This window comes from Trifolium pratense, linkage group LG1 (genome assembly GCF_020283565.1).
Source record: "Trifolium pratense cultivar HEN17-A07 linkage group LG1, ARS_RC_1.1, whole genome shotgun sequence".
NCBI lineage: Eukaryota > Viridiplantae > Streptophyta > Magnoliopsida > Fabales > Fabaceae > Trifolium > Trifolium pratense.
The window spans coordinates 34890334-34913937 of record NC_060059.1 but is presented as its reverse complement, the minus strand read 5'-3'; the positions used below and the strand labels follow the sequence as shown (position 1 = coordinate 34913937).

At 28.2% G+C, this 23604-nt stretch overlaps 2 protein-coding genes across 3 annotated transcripts; one reads left to right on the top strand and one right to left on the bottom strand.

Moving 5' to 3' along the window:
• Positions 1-5371: 5371 nt before the first annotated feature.
• LOC123923729 (esterase-like) lies at positions 5372-15011 on the top strand. Its single transcript, XM_045976455.1, has 6 exons — positions 5372-5508; positions 11894-12126; positions 12923-13132; positions 13213-13382; positions 14159-14423; positions 14645-15011. The coding sequence occupies exons 1-6, from the start codon at positions 5474-5476 to the stop codon at positions 14905-14907; spliced, it is 1176 nt and encodes a 391-aa protein (XP_045832411.1). The 5' UTR covers positions 5372-5473; the 3' UTR covers positions 14908-15011.
• On the bottom strand, positions 14956-22913 carry LOC123923705 (long chain acyl-CoA synthetase 9, chloroplastic-like). Of its 2 annotated transcripts, none has more exons than XM_045976426.1 (11): positions 22311-22913; positions 20354-20434; positions 19938-20201; positions 19387-19518; positions 19082-19255; positions 18351-18580; positions 17918-18035; positions 16928-17059; positions 16541-16675; positions 16001-16207; positions 14956-15290 (listed from the first exon to the last, which is right to left on the bottom strand). In XM_045976426.1, exons 1-11 carry the CDS (start codon positions 22755-22757, stop codon positions 15123-15125), a joined length of 2088 nt encoding a protein of 695 aa, XP_045832382.1. In that variant the 5' UTR covers positions 22758-22913; the 3' UTR covers positions 14956-15122. The 2 variants fall into 2 exon arrangements, with proteins under 2 accessions (XP_045832382.1, XP_045832391.1); XM_045976435.1 differs by having other exon boundaries at positions 20354-20423.
• Between the last annotated feature and the right edge of the window lie 691 nt (positions 22914-23604).

Below are 23604 nucleotides of genomic sequence, written 5' to 3'. Positions count from 1 at the left end.
ACAGTTTTTACTGTGCTAAATATATGGAGGGAAATTACTTTTATTTAAAAACATTTTCCTTTTTTTTTTAATAAAAAATATAAATAACTACTTTTTATGAGAGAAACAAGAAAAACAGCAAAGAAATGCATATAAGTTTTGTCCATATTGAATTTCTTTTGTTCAGCGCAGTTTTCAAACAAATGATAGAGTGAGAGCTCTGCAAATGTTTCAGTGATGTTAAGTTGGGCAATATTATTAATAATAAATTTTAAGTATTAACAAAATAATTTAATATTTAATTTAAACTTTATAGATAAGTTAATAAGATTAAATATTAATTAGTTAAATCGATAAACTAACGATATTTTTAAAAAAATTCAATGACATATCATCAAAACAAATAATAATTGGAATATGCATATGTAGCAAGAACTTTTATAAGGAATTATGGACTAAAATTAAAAACAGAAAATTTTAAAGACCAAAATTTAGAAAATTACTTTTAGAAAACTAAAATTAAAAATTGATATATCTCAAGGGAAAAAATATTTAATCCTTATTTATATTTTAGGAAAATATGTACTAGTCATTAGTGAAATATACTAATAAAGAAATTTAATTTTGAAACGTGTGTTTTCAATACTTTAAAAATATAAAAGGTTATCTTTTTAACGTTAATTTTATCATTATATATTTTTTAATATATTAACAAGTGTCCCAAAAATATTGTTTATTATGACCCTATATTTTATACGGAGTATACTACTATAACACATTTAATGTTAACGAGTATCCCCGGGACACTCTTTAAGCATCTTCGTTTTAAAAAAAAATTATTCAAAAGTTAAAATACTACAATTTCCAATGTGTGTACTTTACAAATTTTTATAAAAATTTTATAAAAAATTATTATTTAAGATCTTAAATATTATTGCACATGCATCCTTTATATTTTATACTATTATAGCACATGCATCCAAGATTTACTCCAGCTCAGTGATCAATAGTATTATTCTCTTCTGTCCTATAAGATGCAAACCATTTTTTAATTCATTGAGCAAGTAATCTATTTTGTTTATAATTTGTTGAATTAACTTGTTTTTTATAAGTAAAATGCATTGTGTCTTTTAAGTTTTATATTTGTAATAAATAGGTTCTTTAAATTTTAAATTTTTTAAGTAATAAATTGATCATTTAAGTTTTACGTTTATAACATACTAGTTTAAAGACTCGTGCATTCGCACGGGTCCATTGATTTTTATTTGTATTTATCTTTTTTTTTTTTAGTGAAATTACAACGAAGGATATAAAAAGTCTTCCAATAAATATGTTAGATAAATGTAATTTTAACATATCATGACACTTTTGATGCAATTTTAACATATCAGTACACTTTTAACATAGCAGCACACTTTAATTAACATATCAGCACACTTTTAATATACCAACACACTTTAACTAACATATCAGCATATTTTTAACATACCAACACACTTTAATATAAGGGTAGAATGAGAGTATTTTAAAATATGTCGGGGATAAAGAGATAAATATAGGATATAGGGGTAGAAAAAAAAATTGGTCACATCTTAGTCATTCACTAGTTTATTTTTCTCTTCGATCTACATATTATATTTTTCCTTAGTTTACCAACAATCGATGAATTCGAAGCAGAAGAGAGAATTGGACACAAAGTGCAGGAGAGGATCCAATTATTATATAGTGTCTAGCATTTGCATTATTATTTGCGATAGAAATTTAGAAGGAAAAAAAGTATTTATTATTAGGTTTTATGGTCATTAATATGAGATGACTTTCATTTTTCTCCTTTTAAGTTTTGCTATTTTAAGTATGGACCATGCTTAGAAGTTTATGTCTTTTGTAAGGCATACATTACAATACGTGTGAACACCGCCATCATCCAATAATGCAACAAATAAATTTATAGATTACTTTTTTTTTGAAACAGAGTATGTTATTTGTCTTTCGTTTAAATTTTATTTTTATAGTTTATACAAAATTAGTTTGCACTTAATTTTTAGTTTATGTTTTTGATTCAATATGTATTTTTAAATAATTTTTTGCATGCGTATTTAAAATATTATAAAATCTATTTTACAATAAATGAATTTAAAATTTGATTTTTAAGTCTAGATTTCAGTTACTTTTATTTGAACGTTTAATTTTTAAAAAATTAATATTTAATTTATCTTATAGTAAAAAATTGGCTAAATTAGATATTTAATCTCTTAATATGTATATTAATTTTATTTTGGTCCCATAATTAAAAGGAAATTGAAGGAATTGAGATACCAAATTATTTTCTTTGAATTTTCAACATATACTTTAGTTTATTGTTTTTATAGTGTCATGTTTTTCTTCACCCATTTTTGTTTCCTTCCTTCTACTACAACCGCCGGCGGGATTTTTGGGTTTGAAATTTGGGCTTCGGTTTTGACTTATTGGTTGTTGCTTGGGGTGATCGTATCTGAACCAATACAAAAGTAAAATTGTAAATTGAATCAAATTAAACTGAAAATCGCAAAAATCGCATTTGGTTTGGATGTATTTGGATGACTTTTTTACTGAATCGCAAACCGCAAAAACCTCATTAAGTCGACCAAATTAATGGAACATCAAGTTGTTTCTATTGTTTGTACTGTAATATTATTTTGGTGTTGTAATGTTATTTTAGATAAACAACTTTTATCGGTGTTGTAATGTTATTTTAGATAAATAGCTTTTATCGATACTGTGATGTTATTTTGAAAATTAAGTTTGTTTTTTTTTATATTTAAAATACATAAGATACTTGGGTTTTAGGTTTATGGATTTTGAGTTTCTAGGTTTTGATGAAAATGGTGATGAAGGAGAGGAAAGAAGAAAGGAAAATAAAATCAGTTGTGGAGTTTTTGGTGTGTGTCACCATATTTGGGACACCAGGCGTGATTCCTCATAGTCTTTGGTGTATTGAATTTTTTTTGTTCAGTGCAGTTTTCAAACAAATGATAGAGTGAAATCTCTGCAAATGTTTCAGTGATGTTAAGTTGGAATATGCATATGTAGCAAGAACTTTTATAAGGAATTATGACTAAAATTAAAACAGAAAATTTTAAAGACCAAAATTTAGAAAATTACTTTAGAAAACTAAAATTAAAAATTGATATATCTGAAGGGAAAAAATATTTAATCCTTATTTATATTTTAGAAAAATGTTAAACAGTGTTGGTAGGTACTAGTCATTAGCTATGAAGCACGGACACATCTATGATCAGGCGTGTCACGGTGTCCGACATGTGTTGGTGTCCGACACTCGTATGACACTTGTACGACACATGTCGGATAGCTCAGATTCGTGTTTCAAAAAAAGTCAATTTTTCCTTTTCTTTGACACTTTTTTGATCGATGCCCGACACCTATATATAAGACGCTCATACGACACGTGTCGGACAAGTGTCCAACAAAAAAAAAAATTTGCTTATACTTTCAGATATATCTAAATAAGTAAAAAATGTGTCGAAACAACAATATTGATCAATGAGGGATTGAAGATATTACATTTTGATTTCAATATTTTTAGTTTTTTTAATAGTCGATAGATAAATAAAGGTAAAATATCATCATATCTTGTTTTAAAACCTTTTTTAAGAAATAACTTGCTCAACTTAGATTTACATTTATATATTTTGATTATGAATTTATATTTTTTCATAAATATGTAGCGATGTCGATGTCCCATATTTTTTACATTAGCGGTGTCGCTGTGTCCGTGTCAGAGTCGGTGCTGCATAGGTCATTATTCAAATATACTAATAAAGAAATTTAATTTTGAAACGTGTGTTTTCAATACTTTAAAAATATAAAAGGTTATCTTTTTAACGTTAATTTTATCATTATGAAAGAATGATAGTTTAAAAGTTGGTATGACAAAGTTATTTTTTTAAAAAAATAATAGCACAATAATAATTAATTAATAAACAATATAACTAAAGTATGTTCTTCATAAAATTTATTTATTTTGTCAAGTATGAAAAAAATTTGAGTAGTAATTTTTTTTATTTGGTTTATTTATTTAAAGTAAATTTTTGCAAAGTGCAAATTATATTTATGCATGCATAGTTTATATTTTATGTTTGGTAGTGTAAAATATGAAAGAGTATATATATCTATTCATTTTTTCTTTTATAATTTGATCTTTTTTTTTTTGTCTTTTTTTCATTATTACTATTATTTATGTTTACACTTGCTACTAATTTAAATTACTTGTCACTTGAACTTCACATGTATAATTATCAACATCAATATATCATTTTTTTTTTGTTCTTTGCAAAAAAAATATTGGGAGTCATTATTATTGTAACATATAGATAATTACTTTGGAGGATGAATGGACATACAAAATAAATTGTGGGACAAATTTTAAATAGATATGAGAGCTCTCTAAAGCATGCCACATCATCACAATGAAGGTCTAGGAGCAATTCAACATTCCTTTTACTAGTAAATAAAAGATATTTTTTAATATATTAACAAGTGTCCCAAAAATATTGTTTATTATGACCCTATATTTTATACAGAGTATACTACTATAACACATTTAATGCTAACGAGTATCTTCGGAACACTCTTTAAGCATCTTCGTTTTAAAAAAAAAAATTATTCAAAAGTTAAAATACTACAATTTTCAATGCGTTTACTTTACAAATTTTCATAAAAGTTTTATAAAAATTTATTATTTAAAATCTTAAAGAGTGTGGCGATATCGATTGTTAGCATTTGCCTATATTTTATACAATATTATTGCACATGCATCCTTTATATTTTATACAATATTATAGCACATGCATCCAAGATTTACTCCAGCTCAGTGATCAATAGTATTATTCTCTTCTGTCCTATAAGATGCAAACCATTTTTTAATTCATTGAGCAAGTAATCTATTTTGTTTATAATGTGTTGAATGAACTTAAGAAGTAATTTGTTTTTTATAAGTAAAATGCATTCATGTGTCTTTTAAGTTTTATATTTGTAATAAATAGGTTCTTTAAATTTTTTAAGTAATAAATTGGTCATTTAAGTTTTACGTTTATAACATATTAGTTTAAAGACTCGTGCATTCGCACGGGTCCATTGATTTTTATTTGTATTTATCTTTTTTTTTAATGAAATTACAACGAAGGATATAAAACTTGCAACGTGGTTACAAAAAATATGGATAATTTAGAAATTTTGGTGGTAATCGATTTTAATATATTAGTAATTACTAATTAGTAATTAGTAATAGATAAGTCATTTTGAATTTTTTAAGTATGAAATAATTCTTTTAAGTTTGTAATTTATAACAACCGGTTCCAACTATCCTTTGTTACTTAAAAAATAAGATATGGTCAAACCAAAAGGCTGCTAATTTTGATAGTAATACTAATCATAATCGGCTATAAATTCAAGTTTTTGTTAAGCATATTATGATCATATTCCTTTGTGCTTCATCATGAAATTGTTCATGTCTCAAATTGAGTTTCTTAGGCACATGACACTTGTGTCTAGATTTCAGTTACTTTTAGTTTGAACGTTTAATTTTAAAAAAAATAATATTTAATTTATCTTATAGTAAAAAATTGGCTAAATTAGATATTTAATCTCTTAATATGTATATTAATTTTATTTTGGTCCCATAATTAAAAGGAAATTAAAGGAATTGAGATACCAAATTATTTTCTTTGAATTTTCAACATATACTGTAGTTTATTGTTTTTATACTGTCATGTTTTTCTTCACCCATTTTTGTTTCCTTCCTTCTACTACAACCGCCAGCGGGATTTTTGGGTTTGAAATTTGAGCTTCGGTTTTGACTTATTGGTTGTTGGTAGGGGTGATCGTATCTGAACCAATACAAAAGTAAAATTGCAAATTGAATCAAATTAAACTGAAAATCGCATTTGGTTTGAATGACTTTCTTATTGAATCGTATACCGCAAATCGCAAAAACTACGGATACTGCAAAAACCTCATTAAGTCGACCAAATTAATGGAACATCGATCAAGTTGTTTTTATTGTTTGTACTGTAATATTATTTTGGTGTTGTAATGTTATTTTAGATAAACAATTTTTATCGGTGTTGTAATGTTATTTTAGATAAATAGCTTTTATCGATACTGTGATGTTATTTTGAAAATTAAGTTTTTTTTTTATATTTAAATTACATAAGATACTTGGGTTTTAGGTTTATGGATTTTGAGTTTCTAGGTTTTGATGAAAATTGTGATGAAGGAGAGGAAAGAAGAAAGGAAAATAAAATCAGTTGTGGAGTCTTTGGTGTGTGATCACCTTGGGACACCAGGCGTGATTCCTCATAGTCTTTGGTGTATTGAATGGAACAAACTTATGTACAGTTTCATATACACAGTTTTTACTGTGCTAAATATATGGAGGGAAATTACTTTTATTTAAAAACATTTTCCTTTTTTTTTTAATAAAAAATATAAATAACTACTTTTTATGAGAGAAACAAGAAAAACAGCAAAGAAATGCATATAAGTTTTGTCCATATTGAATTTCTTTTGTTCAGCGCAGTTTTCAAACAAATGATAGAGTGAGAGCTCTGCAAATGTTTCAGTGATGTTAAGTTGGGCAATATTATTAATAATAAATTTTAAGTATTAACAAAATAATTTAATATTTAATTTAAACTTTATAGATAAGTTAATAAGATTAAATATTAATTAGTTAAATCGATAAACTAACGATATTTTTAAAAAAATTCAATGACATATCATCAAAACAAATAATAATTGGAATATGCATATGTAGCAAGAACTTTTATAAGGAATTATGGACTAAAATTAAAAACAGAAAATTTTAAAGACCAAAATTTAGAAAATTACTTTTAGAAAACTAAAATTAAAAATTGATATATCTCAAGGGAAAAAATATTTAATCCTTATTTATATTTTAGGAAAATATGTACTAGTCATTAGTGAAATATACTAATAAAGAAATTTAATTTTGAAACGTGTGTTTTCAATACTTTAAAAATATAAAAGGTTATCTTTTTAACGTTAATTTTATCATTATATATTTTTTAATATATTAACAAGTGTCCCAAAAATATTGTTTATTATGACCCTATATTTTATACGGAGTATACTACTATAACACATTTAATGTTAACGAGTATCCCCGGGACACTCTTTAAGCATCTTCGTTTTAAAAAAAAATTATTCAAAAGTTAAAATACTACAATTTCCAATGTGTGTACTTTACAAATTTTTATAAAAATTTTATAAAAAATTATTATTTAAGATCTTAAATATTATTGCACATGCATCCTTTATATTTTATACTATTATAGCACATGCATCCAAGATTTACTCCAGCTCAGTGATCAATAGTATTATTCTCTTCTGTCCTATAAGATGCAAACCATTTTTTAATTCATTGAGCAAGTAATCTATTTTGTTTATAATTTGTTGAATTAACTTGTTTTTTATAAGTAAAATGCATTGTGTCTTTTAAGTTTTATATTTGTAATAAATAGGTTCTTTAAATTTTAAATTTTTTAAGTAATAAATTGATCATTTAAGTTTTACGTTTATAACATACTAGTTTAAAGACTCGTGCATTCGCACGGGTCCATTGATTTTTATTTGTATTTATCTTTTTTTTTTTTAGTGAAATTACAACGAAGGATATAAAAAGTCTTCCAATAAATATGTTAGATAAATGTAATTTTAACATATCATGACACTTTTGATGCAATTTTAACATATCAGTACACTTTTAACATAGCAGCACACTTTAATTAACATATCAGCACACTTTTAATATACCAACACACTTTAACTAACATATCAGCATATTTTTAACATACCAACACACTTTAATATAAGGGTAGAATGAGAGTATTTTAAAATATGTCGGGGATAAAGAGATAAATATAGGATATAGGGGTAGAAAAAAAAATTGGTCACATCTTAGTCATTCACTAGTTTATTTTTCTCTTCGATCTACATATTATATTTTTCCTTAGTTTACCAACAATCGATGAATTCGAAGCAGAAGAGAGAATTGGACACAAAGTGCAGGAGAGGATCCAATTATTATATAGTGTCTAGCATTTGCATTATTATTTGCGATAGAAATTTAGAAGGAAAAAAAGTATTTATTATTAGGTTTTATGGTCATTAATATGAGATGACTTTCATTTTTCTCCTTTTAAGTTTTGCTATTTTAAGTATGGACCATGCTTAGAAGTTTATGTCTTTTGTAAGGCATACATTACAATACGTGTGAACACCGCCATCATCCAATAATGCAACAAATAAATTTATAGATTACTTTTTTTTTGAAACAGAGTATGTTATTTGTCTTTCGTTTAAATTTTATTTTTATAGTTTATACAAAATTAGTTTGCACTTAATTTTTAGTTTATGTTTTTGATTCAATATGTATTTTTAAATAATTTTTTGCATGCGTATTTAAAATATTATAAAATCTATTTTACAATAAATGAATTTAAAATTTGATTTTTAAGTCTAGATTTCAGTTACTTTTATTTGAACGTTTAATTTTTAAAAAATTAATATTTAATTTATCTTATAGTAAAAAATTGGCTAAATTAGATATTTAATCTCTTAATATGTATATTAATTTTATTTTGGTCCCATAATTAAAAGGAAATTGAAGGAATTGAGATACCAAATTATTTTCTTTGAATTTTCAACATATACTTTAGTTTATTGTTTTTATAGTGTCATGTTTTTCTTCACCCATTTTTGTTTCCTTCCTTCTACTACAACCGCCGGCGGGATTTTTGGGTTTGAAATTTGGGCTTCGGTTTTGACTTATTGGTTGTTGCTTGGGGTGATCGTATCTGAACCAATACAAAAGTAAAATTGTAAATTGAATCAAATTAAACTGAAAATCGCAAAAATCGCATTTGGTTTGGATGTATTTGGATGACTTTTTTACTGAATCGCAAACCGCAAAAACCTCATTAAGTCGACCAAATTAATGGAACATCAAGTTGTTTCTATTGTTTGTACTGTAATATTATTTTGGTGTTGTAATGTTATTTTAGATAAACAACTTTTATCGGTGTTGTAATGTTATTTTAGATAAATAGCTTTTATCGATACTGTGATGTTATTTTGAAAATTAAGTTTGTTTTTTTTTATATTTAAAATACATAAGATACTTGGGTTTTAGGTTTATGGATTTTGAGTTTCTAGGTTTTGATGAAAATGGTGATGAAGGAGAGGAAAGAAGAAAGGAAAATAAAATCAGTTGTGGAGTTTTTGGTGTGTGTCACCATATTTGGGACACCAGGCGTGATTCCTCATAGTCTTTGGTGTATTGAATTTTTTTTGTTCAGTGCAGTTTTCAAACAAATGATAGAGTGAAATCTCTGCAAATGTTTCAGTGATGTTAAGTTGGAATATGCATATGTAGCAAGAACTTTTATAAGGAATTATGACTAAAATTAAAACAGAAAATTTTAAAGACCAAAATTTAGAAAATTACTTTAGAAAACTAAAATTAAAAATTGATATATCTGAAGGGAAAAAATATTTAATCCTTATTTATATTTTAGAAAAATGTTAAACAGTGTTGGTAGGTACTAGTCATTAGCTATGAAGCACGGACACATCTATGATCAGGCGTGTCACGGTGTCCGACATGTGTTGGTGTCCGACACTCGTATGACACTTGTACGACACATGTCGGATAGCTCAGATTCGTGTTTCAAAAAAAGTCAATTTTTCCTTTTCTTTGACACTTTTTTGATCGATGCCCGACACCTATATATAAGACGCTCATACGACACGTGTCGGACAAGTGTCCAACAAAAAAAAAAATTTGCTTATACTTTCAGATATATCTAAATAAGTAAAAAATGTGTCGAAACAACAATATTGATCAATGAGGGATTGAAGATATTACATTTTGATTTCAATATTTTTAGTTTTTTTAATAGTCGATAGATAAATAAAGGTAAAATATCATCATATCTTGTTTTAAAACCTTTTTTAAGAAATAACTTGCTCAACTTAGATTTACATTTATATATTTTGATTATGAATTTATATTTTTTCATAAATATGTAGCGATGTCGATGTCCCATATTTTTTACATTAGCGGTGTCGCTGTGTCCGTGTCAGAGTCGGTGCTGCATAGGTCATTATTCAAATATACTAATAAAGAAATTTAATTTTGAAACGTGTGTTTTCAATACTTTAAAAATATAAAAGGTTATCTTTTTAACGTTAATTTTATCATTATGAAAGAATGATAGTTTAAAAGTTGGTATGACAAAGTTATTTTTTTAAAAAAATAATAGCACAATAATAATTAATTAATAAACAATATAACTAAAGTATGTTCTTCATAAAATTTATTTATTTTGTCAAGTATGAAAAAAATTTGAGTAGTAATTTTTTTTATTTGGTTTATTTATTTAAAGTAAATTTTTGCAAAGTGCAAATTATATTTATGCATGCATAGTTTATATTTTATGTTTGGTAGTGTAAAATATGAAAGAGTATATATATCTATTCATTTTTTCTTTTATAATTTGATCTTTTTTTTTTTGTCTTTTTTTCATTATTACTATTATTTATGTTTACACTTGCTACTAATTTAAATTACTTGTCACTTGAACTTCACATGTATAATTATCAACATCAATATATCATTTTTTTTTTGTTCTTTGCAAAAAAAATATTGGGAGTCATTATTATTGTAACATATAGATAATTACTTTGGAGGATGAATGGACATACAAAATAAATTGTGGGACAAATTTTAAATAGATATGAGAGCTCTCTAAAGCATGCCACATCATCACAATGAAGGTCTAGGAGCAATTCAACATTCCTTTTACTAGTAAATAAAAGATATTTTTTAATATATTAACAAGTGTCCCAAAAATATTGTTTATTATGACCCTATATTTTATACAGAGTATACTACTATAACACATTTAATGCTAACGAGTATCTTCGGAACACTCTTTAAGCATCTTCGTTTTAAAAAAAAAAATTATTCAAAAGTTAAAATACTACAATTTTCAATGCGTTTACTTTACAAATTTTCATAAAAGTTTTATAAAAATTTATTATTTAAAATCTTAAAGAGTGTGGCGATATCGATTGTTAGCATTTGCCTATATTTTATACAATATTATTGCACATGCATCCTTTATATTTTATACAATATTATAGCACATGCATCCAAGATTTACTCCAGCTCAGTGATCAATAGTATTATTCTCTTCTGTCCTATAAGATGCAAACCATTTTTTAATTCATTGAGCAAGTAATCTATTTTGTTTATAATGTGTTGAATGAACTTAAGAAGTAATTTGTTTTTTATAAGTAAAATGCATTCATGTGTCTTTTAAGTTTTATATTTGTAATAAATAGGTTCTTTAAATTTTTTAAGTAATAAATTGGTCATTTAAGTTTTACGTTTATAACATATTAGTTTAAAGACTCGTGCATTCGCACGGGTCCATTGATTTTTATTTGTATTTATCTTTTTTTTTAATGAAATTACAACGAAGGATATAAAACTTGCAACGTGGTTACAAAAAATATGGATAATTTAGAAATTTTGGTGGTAATCGATTTTAATATATTAGTAATTACTAATTAGTAATTAGTAATAGATAAGTCATTTTGAATTTTTTAAGTATGAAATAATTCTTTTAAGTTTGTAATTTATAACAACCGGTTCCAACTATCCTTTGTTACTTAAAAAATAAGATATGGTCAAACCAAAAGGCTGCTAATTTTGATAGTAATACTAATCATAATCGGCTATAAATTCAAGTTTTTGTTAAGCATATTATGATCATATTCCTTTGTGCTTCATCATGAAATTGTTCATGTCTCAAATTGAGTTTCTTAGGCACATGACACTTGTGTCTTTCATTGTGCTTATTTTATTATGTAGTAATACTTCCCCAATATTTGCTTCAAAGAGTTGTGATTTTCCAGCCATATTCAATTTTGGTGCTTCAAACTCTGATACTGGTGGATTGGCTGCTGCCTTCGAAGCACTACCGTTTCCATTTGGAGAGACTTATTTTCATAGATCAACTGGAAGATATTCTGATGGTAGAATCATTCTTGATTTCATAGGTAATATGCAAAGTTACTTTCTCTATTTCATTTTATATTAACATATTATACCTCGAATATGTAAGAAGAAAAAATACTTTTTAGATTTATTGAATATAAGTTAGTTACTCAATAAATTTAGAAATTGCATTTTATTTTATATTATGGACTGTAGTTAGTATAACTTTTTGTACCAAAAAAGAGAGTTAGTATAATCTAATGTTTTACTTTGTTAATAATCACTTTTTATAAGTGGTCAAAGACATCTTATATGAGATAAAACAAATATATGTAGTTTGCATACAACAATTTGCATAGAAACTGTGAAATCTGTTAAATTTAGTGAGAGAAATTAGTCTCATCATAAACAGTCTTCAATTCACAGTTGTTGCATAGTACAATTGCAATAAGAGATTTTAGTTCAACCATTGTAGTCTCACGCACAATTATATTTTATTGTAGAAACATTAATTAATTTGGACAGAAGACCATTATTGTAGAAATATAAGATATTTTATATTTTATTGTCAAAAAAAAAAATGTTGGACAGAAGACCATTAATTTGGACAGAAGACCATTATTGTAGAAATATAAGATATTTTCTATTTTATTGTCAAAAAAAAAAATGTTGGACAGAAGACAATTAATTTTTTTTTTTTTAATGTTGTAGTCAAACGATAGAGTCTATAGTTCTAAACTTTTTAAGAGGAAAACCCAATAACAAACACACATGATTTTACATAAATGAGGGATTATTGCTATATATTTTAAAAGATTTTAATTCTTAATTTTAACTTGTATAAATTTATAATTTCAGCACAAAGTTTTGGACTTCCGTATCTCCATCCATATCTCAATTCTCTTGGGTCCAACTTTACATATGGTGCAAATTTTGCAACAGCGGGGTCAACAATCAGAATCCCGAATAGTATTTTACCTCGAGGAATGTTTAGTCCATTCGCCCTTATAGTTCAGTATAGACAATTCAGAGATTTCATACGCAACACAAAATTCATTAGAGATCAAGGTATATTAAGAATTTTGTTTTCGTTGATTTTTTTTTTTTGTTTTCACTAAATATGTTTTGGTGATTGTGATTTTAATTAGGAGGTGTATTTGCAACATTGATCCCCAAAGAAGATTATTTTTCCAAAGCCTTATACACATTTGATATTGGTCAAAATGATTTTGTTGCTGGGTTGAGTAATAATGAGACTATACAACAAGTGAATGCTACTGTACCTGATATAGTAAACACTTTCATAGAGAATATCAAGGTATTGAACACCCTTCTTTGACAAATTATATACAAATAAATAGGGGTGTTCGTGACTTAGTTTGAATCGATTTTGAAGTAAAAATTCATTAGATTTAAAGATAAAATTATTCGCGGCTTTTTTTTTTTTAATGACTAATTAAAAATTTGATTCAATTCAGCCAATTATATGCGGTTTAATTTGGATCAATTTTTACATATCCAAATTACAAATTTTAATTTTTTTTGTTAAATATTAATATTATAAAAACACTATAGAATAATACATTTGATGTAAAGAATTAGATGCTTCTAAAGTGATGACTCAGTTAAGTCCCTCGCCCGTGAATCAGTAGAAAAATACTAATAGATTAATGGTTTAGACTTGCCAAAATAATAATTAGATAATTTGTATATTCCACCACTTGATTTTTTTATTTTTTTTTACCTCTCTCCCCCATCTATGTTAAGATTAAGAGTGTTCAGATTCCATATTGTGACTCAATTTTTTTTTCATGAAAGTTTCATATTGTGTGGTTCTCAATTATTTTTTTCAAAATTAAAATCCGAATTGTTCAGATTTCATAGTATTTTTACCATACTGGTACGAGCTTCTACTAAGTTTCATGAACCACTTCAAATTAGTTTATTATAGAATTTTTCTATAATCTTGTATCAAAAAAAAAAATCCTATGATCTATATTATATCTTTCCAATTCCAATTTAACATAAATTTCTAATTTGCTTATTTCTTCTGAATTTCTTGTTCAAATTTGATGAAACTTGTTGGTGATCTAGAGCATATACAACTTAGGTGCCAGATCATTTTGGATACACAACACAGGACCAAATGGATGCCTTCCTGTAACTTTGGCGAATTTTCCTTCCAAAATAAAGGATAGATATGGTTGTGCAAAGCAATTCAATGAAGTATCTCAGTATTTCAATTTAAAGTTGAAGGAAGGATTAGCTCAACTTCGAAAAGATCTTCCTCTTGCTGCAATCACATACGTTGATATTTACACTCCTAAGTATTTACTTTTTCAAAATCCAAAAAAATATGGTGAGCAAAATCAAGATTATCTCATTTTCAAAGTAGTGTATATTTGGATTGCTCGTGAGTTTGACAAAATTATGGTAACATCGTGATTTGTTGAAGTTTTAAAACAGTTTTTCGCCTAAATCACGGTGGCTAACCATGATTTTGATAATGCCTCCGTAAATCCAAAATCATGTACAATAATATATATGTTATTAATTTGAAATCTTCATTAACACGTATAGGATTTGAGCATCCACTTGTGGCATGTTGCGGCTATGGAGGGAAGTACAACAATAACGTTAGGAATAAATGTGGAGAATCCATAAACATAAACGGTACCAAACATCTCGTGGGTTCATGTAAAAATCCATCTAAAAGAGTGGTATGGGATGGAACTCATTACACAGAGGCAGCTAACAAATTCGTCTTTGATCAAATTTCTACCGGAGCATTCACAGATCCTCCCATTCCACTAAATATGGCATGTCACCGAAAATTCCCTTGAAATAACGAGCTTTGTAAACTAATAATAGGTGAAGAACCCTATTATCGATTTATCAATATATTTGGCATGTGGTATCAATTGAATAAAGTTTTTTTCAGTAGACATATTTGTTATTATTTCATGCATGGATTTCAAAATTTCTTGACAGTTTCTCTAATCTCTTCGATGTAAGAATCAAAAACCTCAATACATCCAAATACCTAGTTAGTGTTAGCCTATGAAGAGTATAACTTCACAAGTTCTTCCTGGAAAGTTTTCTTGATGACCTCTCTCTTGATCTTGAGAGCAGCAGTGACTAGGCCAGACTCAGGTGTCCAGGGATCAGAAAGCAATTTTATTTTTGCTGGAATCTCAAATTTCTCCAAACGAGCTTTCTTTGCTTCCTGCAAATTGTTTCATAAACTATAAATTAATCATATTTGCATAATAAAGGCAACAAACACTAAACACATCGCATGATACAATTGAACTTCTAAGAGTGCCTCTAGCAACATACTTAGAGTTTTTAAGTTCTAAATGTGTTCTCAACGAGTTCCATCGATATAGAAAATTGACATGGCAACAACTTGCAAAAGACCATTGCTTGTTGAAGCAACTCGTGCTTAACAATATGTTGTATATGTTGTGGCATCCATCACAGATTATTAAGGGTTGGGCTATTAGAAGAAGAAAAAACATGAGTTGCTTGGAGTCCACTTAAGCCACCCATGATCGATTGTGTACCATGGCTTTAAATTGAGGTTTGCAACCACAATTGTGGCTATTGTAGATTTTTAAAGTCTCTGCAACGGAATCACTACCGCAACTTTGGCTGCATTTTTTTGCAATATAAAGGTTCTCAGCATAACCGCGACCATGACTGCAATTTAAAACCATAGATTGTACCATGGCACTATGAAGTAGTTCTTATTTCAAATTTTATTCGTGTTCAAATAACCCATGATACCTTTGGATGTCGCTCTGATGTACCGAAAGCGTAAACAATTTACTCAATAGTTTGCTGTTGACTTGACAAATATATGCATAATCTAAAAACTGAATAATTTATGAAACATTAGCACTGCTGTTATAGGATTTTGATATGAAGGCATACCTTTACTAGTGACGCATGCACCTCTTTCACGCTTTCTTCTTTAGAGCAGAGTTCTGAAAAACTAGAATAAGGAATTTCTTGCTTTGAAGCCCATTCTTCCAATGTGGACTGAGAAGTCACAACAAGTGCCACACAGTAACTATGGAAAGGATCAGCATGCAACATTATATTGTCCACATAGGGGCTGACAATAAGAGCTGCCTCAACCTGTATTACAAGGGAAATCACTATTTTGATCTTCAAAATTGTAGGAATTTGACAATTTAATTTCTTAGATTTACGAAACAGTAACATTGTCTATTAAATTAAAAAACTGTCTGATCAAAGTAGTCACTCCGTGTACATCATTAGTAGGGTTAACATTAGTGTTAGTTGCTAACAAGAACAAAAAAGATGTCAATATTGATTAGAATTCTTCTTCTGGTAATAGTTTGGAGAGTACTTAATTTTAAGATGGAGAGTACTATTTTGAGAACCAAAATATAATTAACTTGAAAAATAATTGAGATTGATGTATATTCTACAAATTAATATTCATACCTTTCCCAGTGAGACATACTCTCCATGCTGCAGTTTAACAATGTCCTTTTTACGATCGATGATCTCAAGGCAACCATCTGTATGAAACCTCCCTATGTCACCAGTGTAGAACCATCTCATTCCTTTTTCATCAACCTATCCCCACCAAGCAAATAATAAAAATAACGATAAATATATAGTGCAGAAAATACAACTTTCAGATTATCTGTCATTTAAGCAGAAAATCAAGCTATCTCCATCTTATATTATCTGTCATTTAAGGCTATGTACGCTTCTAAGAAAGATACTTGATTATACTAATTCTTATAGTAAATAATTTTCTACCATAATTATACCGCCTTATCTTTTTTCCTCTCAAAAAGAAAGACAAAAAAAGCAGATGCTTACCTTGTATGATTCGTTTGTCTTTTCTTCATTCTTGAAGTACCCAAGAGTAACATTTGGACCACCGATTACAATTTCACCACGAGGCATTGGTGAGTCATTAGTTAAATATCCACCTTCAGACCAGTCGATTAACTAAAAAAACAAATTGTCATATATAAGATAATGATATATTTTTTAAGTAAAAAATAATGACAGGTTATTAAAGAAAGATAATTATTTAGGAAGTCATTTGTTTAGCCAATTCAATATACTGCAATGAAAATATGTAATAATAATGGTTGAGAAATAATATTCAGCTTTTTTATTCGTTTAAATGACGAGTTTAATTAATATGCACTTTCTGTATAAAAAGGTTCTACACTTTTGCATCTTATCATGTCTCATCATGTAGATAATCGTGGAAATACGTTAAATTAATATAACAAAGTGACATAGTATGAATGTGTAAAACTGTTAAACACTGATAATTTTTTTTAGTGACATAGTATGAATGTGTAAAACTGTTAAACACTGATAATGTATACCAATTAAATCACTAAATGAAAACTAAGTCAGAAATGTAGGTTAACTATGCTTACGACGTGCCATGATATAAGCATTGAGGATACTGTAAACCAAATCGAGAAGTATGAGATGAAACGCAAATAAATTTCACAAGAAAGAATAAAAATTACACTTACTTCAGTAGTACTATAAGATTCCTTAAAGTTAAGCTACTAGCATAGGAGTGTACTAGTGGTCAGGGATTTAAGCATTTGCTAGAGGTAATCAAACCACCACGTTACCAAAAGGATTCCTCTAAGACAAGGAGTTATAAATGTCGATTCTCTAACTATTATATGTCACAACTTGCACTTTATTAAACCAACTATTATAACTTTCACTTTTATTCTCTAAAATGCATTCCTTACATTAAACGAAATAGATCTTTACACATAAAAACGAGTCCTTCAAGTATATGAAGGTAAAGTTGGTGTGATCAATTATTACCTTAACAAATGAGCAAGGAAGAGGTGGTCCAACACGGCCAACAGATGTATCATCAAAATCCGAGAATGTCCCACCAGCACAAGTCTCTGTAAGACCATATCCTTGACCTATTGGAGCACTGCAAATGACTATACAATATAAATATGATAAATTATAAAAAAGAAAAAATAATAAGCAAAAATGGTTTAATAAGATAATAAAATAAAAATATAATGATATTTTCCTTTACACAAGGAGACAAAGTATATGCTGGTGCTTATGATTGGAGAGGAACTCAATGCTGATTCTTTGTTGTTTAACATGTTAGCATTTTAAATTTAAATGTTGATTTGTTTTAGGAGGATATCTAATCCTCTGATCTTCCTCACTCATTTTTTTTCAATAACCATATCACATTTTCCAATTGAAAAATACTAATATATACAAGACTGACCCAAGACATATGTTGATGAATTGCTGAGTATCACCAGAAAGGGGAGCACCACCAGACAGTATAAAACGGATACGACCACCTAGAATTGCTCGGACTTTACTGAACACAAGAAAATTCCAGAGGGCCTTTTCCAAGCCCCAAGCTCCAAACCAGCTCCCATTAATTGCTTGCAACCTCCTCTCATAGGCTAAATAAAATAACTTCTTTGATAATCCTCCTGCTGCATTTACCTGCATTGAAAAGTTTTTCAGTCTTGCACTACTGAGAGAAGCAAGTGATGTTAATCTTCAAAATTGTTGGAAAAAACAATTTCATTTGATCCCCTAAATTTAAAAAATGACAAATTAGTTTTCAAGTTTAAGTTATCAACTAATTCAGTTCATATGTTAAACAGTGTCAGACATGTGGCGTTGACATGTTTATGAAATGCTCATTTGAAGCATGTTTCGAGAAATCTGTTTAGGGTTTATGTTGATTTCTATTTTACAATCCAGATTCATCAGAATTGATTAAATTTTTTTTGAAGAAGCAGAATTGATTAAATTAATTGACAGATGGACCAGATTGATTGACGACCTTCAAATTTGAGGGACTAATTTGCTATTTCATAAATTTGGAGATCAAATTGCTCAATCTCTATATTGTAGAGGAACAAAATAGTGATTTTCTTGTTTAAAGAGAGGTTTGATGTCACTAGCGAACCAACACATACATGAAGCATATCAAAATACCTTCTTAAACACTCCATCACGAACGCGGTCAAGAATTGCAGGTACAGCAGCCAATAAAGTTGGCATCAACACAGTAGCATCCCCCTTTGTTCCTTTCTTTATCTTGCTTGATGTATCTGTTAGAGTCAAAGGAGATCCGTATCCTATAGCAATCCCAACAGCTGCCATCAAATTCTAAAATGAATTTGAGTTTGTCAATACACGAAAACACAATAAAGTGGAAACAGAATGCAATGCTAAACACTAAAACTGAAACATTTACTGAATCTATTCACAAAAGTATGTACATCTATCCCTTTGCATACCTCAGCGGCTAGTTCAAGGATATGAGCCAGTGGCAAGTATGCTAGATATACATCCTTTTTCCCAAGTTTGGGAACAATTGTCATCACAGCAGAGAGTGTAGCTAAAACATTACCATGTGTCATCATCACACCCTGTGCAAAATAAAGAATGAAAGAAACTTTAGCGGACAAGAGAAAGAAAAATGGTATAAAGTAATCAGCATTTTTTATATTCAAAATTGCATATATCAGATTATGTAGTCCTCAAATTTATTAAACGATAAATTGGTCACTAAGATTGAAGACCGTCAATTGGTTCAGCCCGTATATCATATAATAAAATAAAATACTTAGTTGATAATATTGTAATCCAAATTCATCAATTAAATTTGTTGAGAAATGAACTGAATTGATTGAGGAACTTCAATTTTGAAGACTAATTTACTATTTTTTTAAATAAAAAAGTACATAAAATATTTCCATTACAAAATAATATTTTAAACATTCAAATTCAGTGAAAGGAATTATAAACTAATATTGGAAGAGCTACATATATCTCAGAAGCTTCAAACCTTAGGTAATCCGGTACTTCCACTTGTATACATTATAACTGCAACATCTGCTGGGAGAGGTAAATCAGCATCAACAGGATTTTCTTTACCAAGTCTCTTAACATCAGCAAAGGATATAATTGTCCAGCCATGTCCAACAGATGAGGCATCAGATGGGATATCATCATCCATGCATATCACACGTTTCACTGAGTCGATTTGTCCACTAATATTTACAAGTGTTTTCAATTCTTTCTTCCCACAAATTACTGTCGTAACCTCTGTCTGAAACAACAAAATTTGAGGGTGACTTCACAAAGAAACAAAGCAGGAAAGAGTGCATAGCATACTGGCTAATGCATAAACATTTCAGTAAGCCATAGCAGACAGTAAACAAGTTCCTGAAATAAACAAGAGACGGAGAAAAAACAAATGACCTCATTCAGTGAGTGACATATAGCTTCCTCTCCCAACGATGCGTACATAGTTACAACTGTTACATTTCGCCTGAAACAACCCTGAAGCAGAAAACTTAAGTATAAAAGGAAAGAACGAAAAGAAAACAATTCAAATTCTTTGTCCATACTATTTTGACTTTTGAGGCCCAATAATTTGCACAACCAATGTAGAGCGGTTATTTTATGATGAGTGTAAGAGAAAGCTATAAGATTTAGTTTAAATCATTCCGAATAAATAATAAGGATGTAATAGATATGCAATGTTAGTGTCCAAATAATTTAGACATACATGATACATCCAATAATATCTCACTACTCAATCACATCTATGTGGTGAAATAATTAACTCCTACAGCTAAGTCTTAAAATAATTTTATTAAGGTTACATTCGTTTAAACCTGAATTAGAAGAGGAGGTAAGATATTTCAAAGGATGGAGGAGACCAGGGAGATTTTTAAATTTTAAATACATGTTTAATTCAGTTTAATGAGAGAGGAGATATTTTAATGGAGAATAATGATAAAATTATGCTTTATAATATTGAAACCAAACAAATAAAATTTAAAAACTGTTTTTTTCCTCTAAAAACTGGAACCAAACAAATAAATTTTAAAATAATCCCTAATTTTTTTGGTAGCAATGACATATCACAAACGGGTGCTCTTCCATACTAATCACATGGAACCTTAAAGAATCTAATTATCTAGCAATTGTGTCACGCTGTCAAGCAATGTTGGTTATACTTGCTCATCGTAATGACTTCAAAAGCATTCTTTCTGTCTCATGTCATAAGTCATTTTAGAAGAAAAAAATGTTGTCTCATTATGTATATTGTTTTGCAAATTCTAATTATAATATTATCTATTATACTTTTAATAATTATTAATGTATGTTTTCATCAATGAACTTTTTTCTTTGCAATTTTTATAAAAAAAAAAACACTAAAGAGTGTATTAGAAAACTATATGATTTTTTTCTAATGTATTTTTTTAATAAATTTTACAATATTAATTATATTTTTTAATTTGTGTCAAAACTATAAACAACTTCTAAAATAACTCCACAAATATTTATCTCATGATATCTCATTGGGTGCATTTGTAAAAAGAATTTATAATTATAATGCATACAAATTTATTTAAATGATATATAATACTTTTTTTAAAAAGAGATTAAGAGACATACACAGTTTGTAAATCAATTTGACATTGACATCTAATGATAATTTATTATTTTGCCACTTAATATCATTATTTTTAAGGGAAATTGCATTGACCTCCTTTAAAATCTTTTTAAATGACACTCATACCTCCTCTAATTTTCAAAATGCACTTGCTTCCCATATACTTACTCAAAAAACTGCGCTAAAAACATTTTTATCAGTCACACACATCTCATTCATTCACCAAAAAGTCATTAGAATACACACTCTGGTTGTGTCACTATGAACATAACCATACTTTTGAAATTGCATATTAAAACTATGAACTTAACCATACTTTAAGTGTGTACAATGGAAGGTTGGTGCTTTTTAAAACTAAATGAAGTGAGTGTCATTTAAACTAGCATTTGAACTAACTTATAAACATGAAATGACATAAAAAATATATTTTTAATTAATATTTAATTTTTTTGGCTCAAGTAAGATGACAAGGGTAAAATAAAATTGTAAGAAAAAATGAGAAGTTATAACCTAATTGAATTAGCTTATCAAAACAAAGAGACATGCATAGCAATGTTGTGTCTCCCGACTTCGCTAGACGTAGTGTTTAAGAGGATTGATTTTGTGTGTATGAACTTATAAGCTATAAACTCATCATAAGAAATAAGTGTTATCAAACAGTTTTATGAACTTATAAGCTATAAGTTATAAGCTATAAATTTGACATTCTAGAAAAAACAGATTATAGAATAGAGTAGAGTAGTGATAACGAACCTGCAGAGCAAGGAACCACTCTTCCCTAGTATCAGCAAAGATAGCAGCACGTTCATTCCTCTCATGTCCCAATGCAGCCAATCCACTACCAAATCTCAAAACATCTTCAAAAGCATTAGCATACGATAACCACTCATAATTTCCATATTCAACTTTCTCGAATCTTCTACCATCACTACTCGTTTCCGTTTCTTTCGATATAATCAAACGCGTTCCAAGCAATAATCTCTCACCATGTTTCCTGCAAGCTTCTTCGAATAGCTCCACTAAAGTGCTTACTCCTTCCCATGCTGTTTCCACCGGTGAATCGAATCGTCTGTTACGAATTGTGACTCCGGGATCGCCGCTTCCGTCAGTGACGGGAATTCCGCGGCGTTTGGGATGGTTAGTTCGGAAGATGAGTGTGGCGAGAATGGGGAGAATGACGCTGAAAATGTAGGGATTCATTGTAGCTTAGAGAGAGAGAGAGAGAGATATTAATAACAAAGTTGAAGAAGAAGTGACTCAGAGTGGAAATTTTTTGTTTAAAGTGACTTTTTTCATCACTTGCTTACTGGTTCGTGTGATATTTTGTGGTTACTTTAGATTGAAATGATTGGTTAAATGAGTCTTTATTGGTTATCTTCTTTCTTCGTATTTGATGGTTGGTTTCTGTTGGATTAGGTTGGATTTGTCTATAAAATAAAAATGGGTGCAAAAAATATTAAAAACATACTCCTAAAATTTAGACTAAATGTGATACAAAGTGAAACTGTGAAAGTGTTACATAAGTGATAATTCCTAAAATTATAAAAAAAAATTGTTAATAATTCACTAAATTAATTTAGTTTTATTCCCGTGAGCTTAGCTCAGTTGGCAGAGATATCACACTATATGTGCAATAGTCAGAGTTCGAACCCCGGATACTCCACTTATTCACCTTTAAGATGGATTTTTCAGTCATTAGGCTACTTGACCTAAAAAAAAATTAATTTAGCTCTTCCATAGTTTTGGTTGAGTTTAATTAATGTTTTTAATGTATGTTTATGTTTTTTTTTTTTTTGACAAATAATTTATGTTTATGTTAAATACCCATTTTAATGTACTAGTAAGTTATTATTATTATTGAAAAAGATAAGTTTTCTACACTGGTTCTTGTATCAAAAACGTTCACACGCAACATCTTTCGCACATTACATTACTATGCCTATGCAAACGACGTTTCAATTTTTACATTTTTTTCAATGCTCACTTTCTATAAATATCGTACATAAATGGAAGATGAAGAATTCAAGTTGGTTCACTTAATCATCCA

Coding starts and splice junctions, on each gene's coding strand:
- LOC123923705 (XM_045976426.1), bottom strand. CDS start 22,757: ATGAATCCCTACATTTTCAGCGTCATTCTCCCCATTCTCGCCACACTC. Junction 20,435..22,310: donor AGTGGTTCCTTGCTCTGCAG/GTTCGTTATCAC, acceptor TTTCTGCTTCAG/GGTTGTTTCAGGCGAAATGT. Junction 20,202..20,353: donor TATGTCACTCACTGAATGAG/GTCATTTGTTTT, acceptor TTGTTGTTTCAG/ACAGAGGTTACGACAGTAAT.
- LOC123923729 (XM_045976455.1), top strand. CDS start 5,474: ATGAAATTGTTCATGTCTCAAATTGAGTTTCTTAG. Junction 12,127..12,922: donor AATCATTCTTGATTTCATAG/GTAATATGCAAA, acceptor TTATAATTTCAG/CACAAAGTTTTGGACTTCCG. Junction 14,424..14,644: donor TCAAAATCCAAAAAAATATG/GTGAGCAAAATC, acceptor TAACACGTATAG/GATTTGAGCATCCACTTGTG.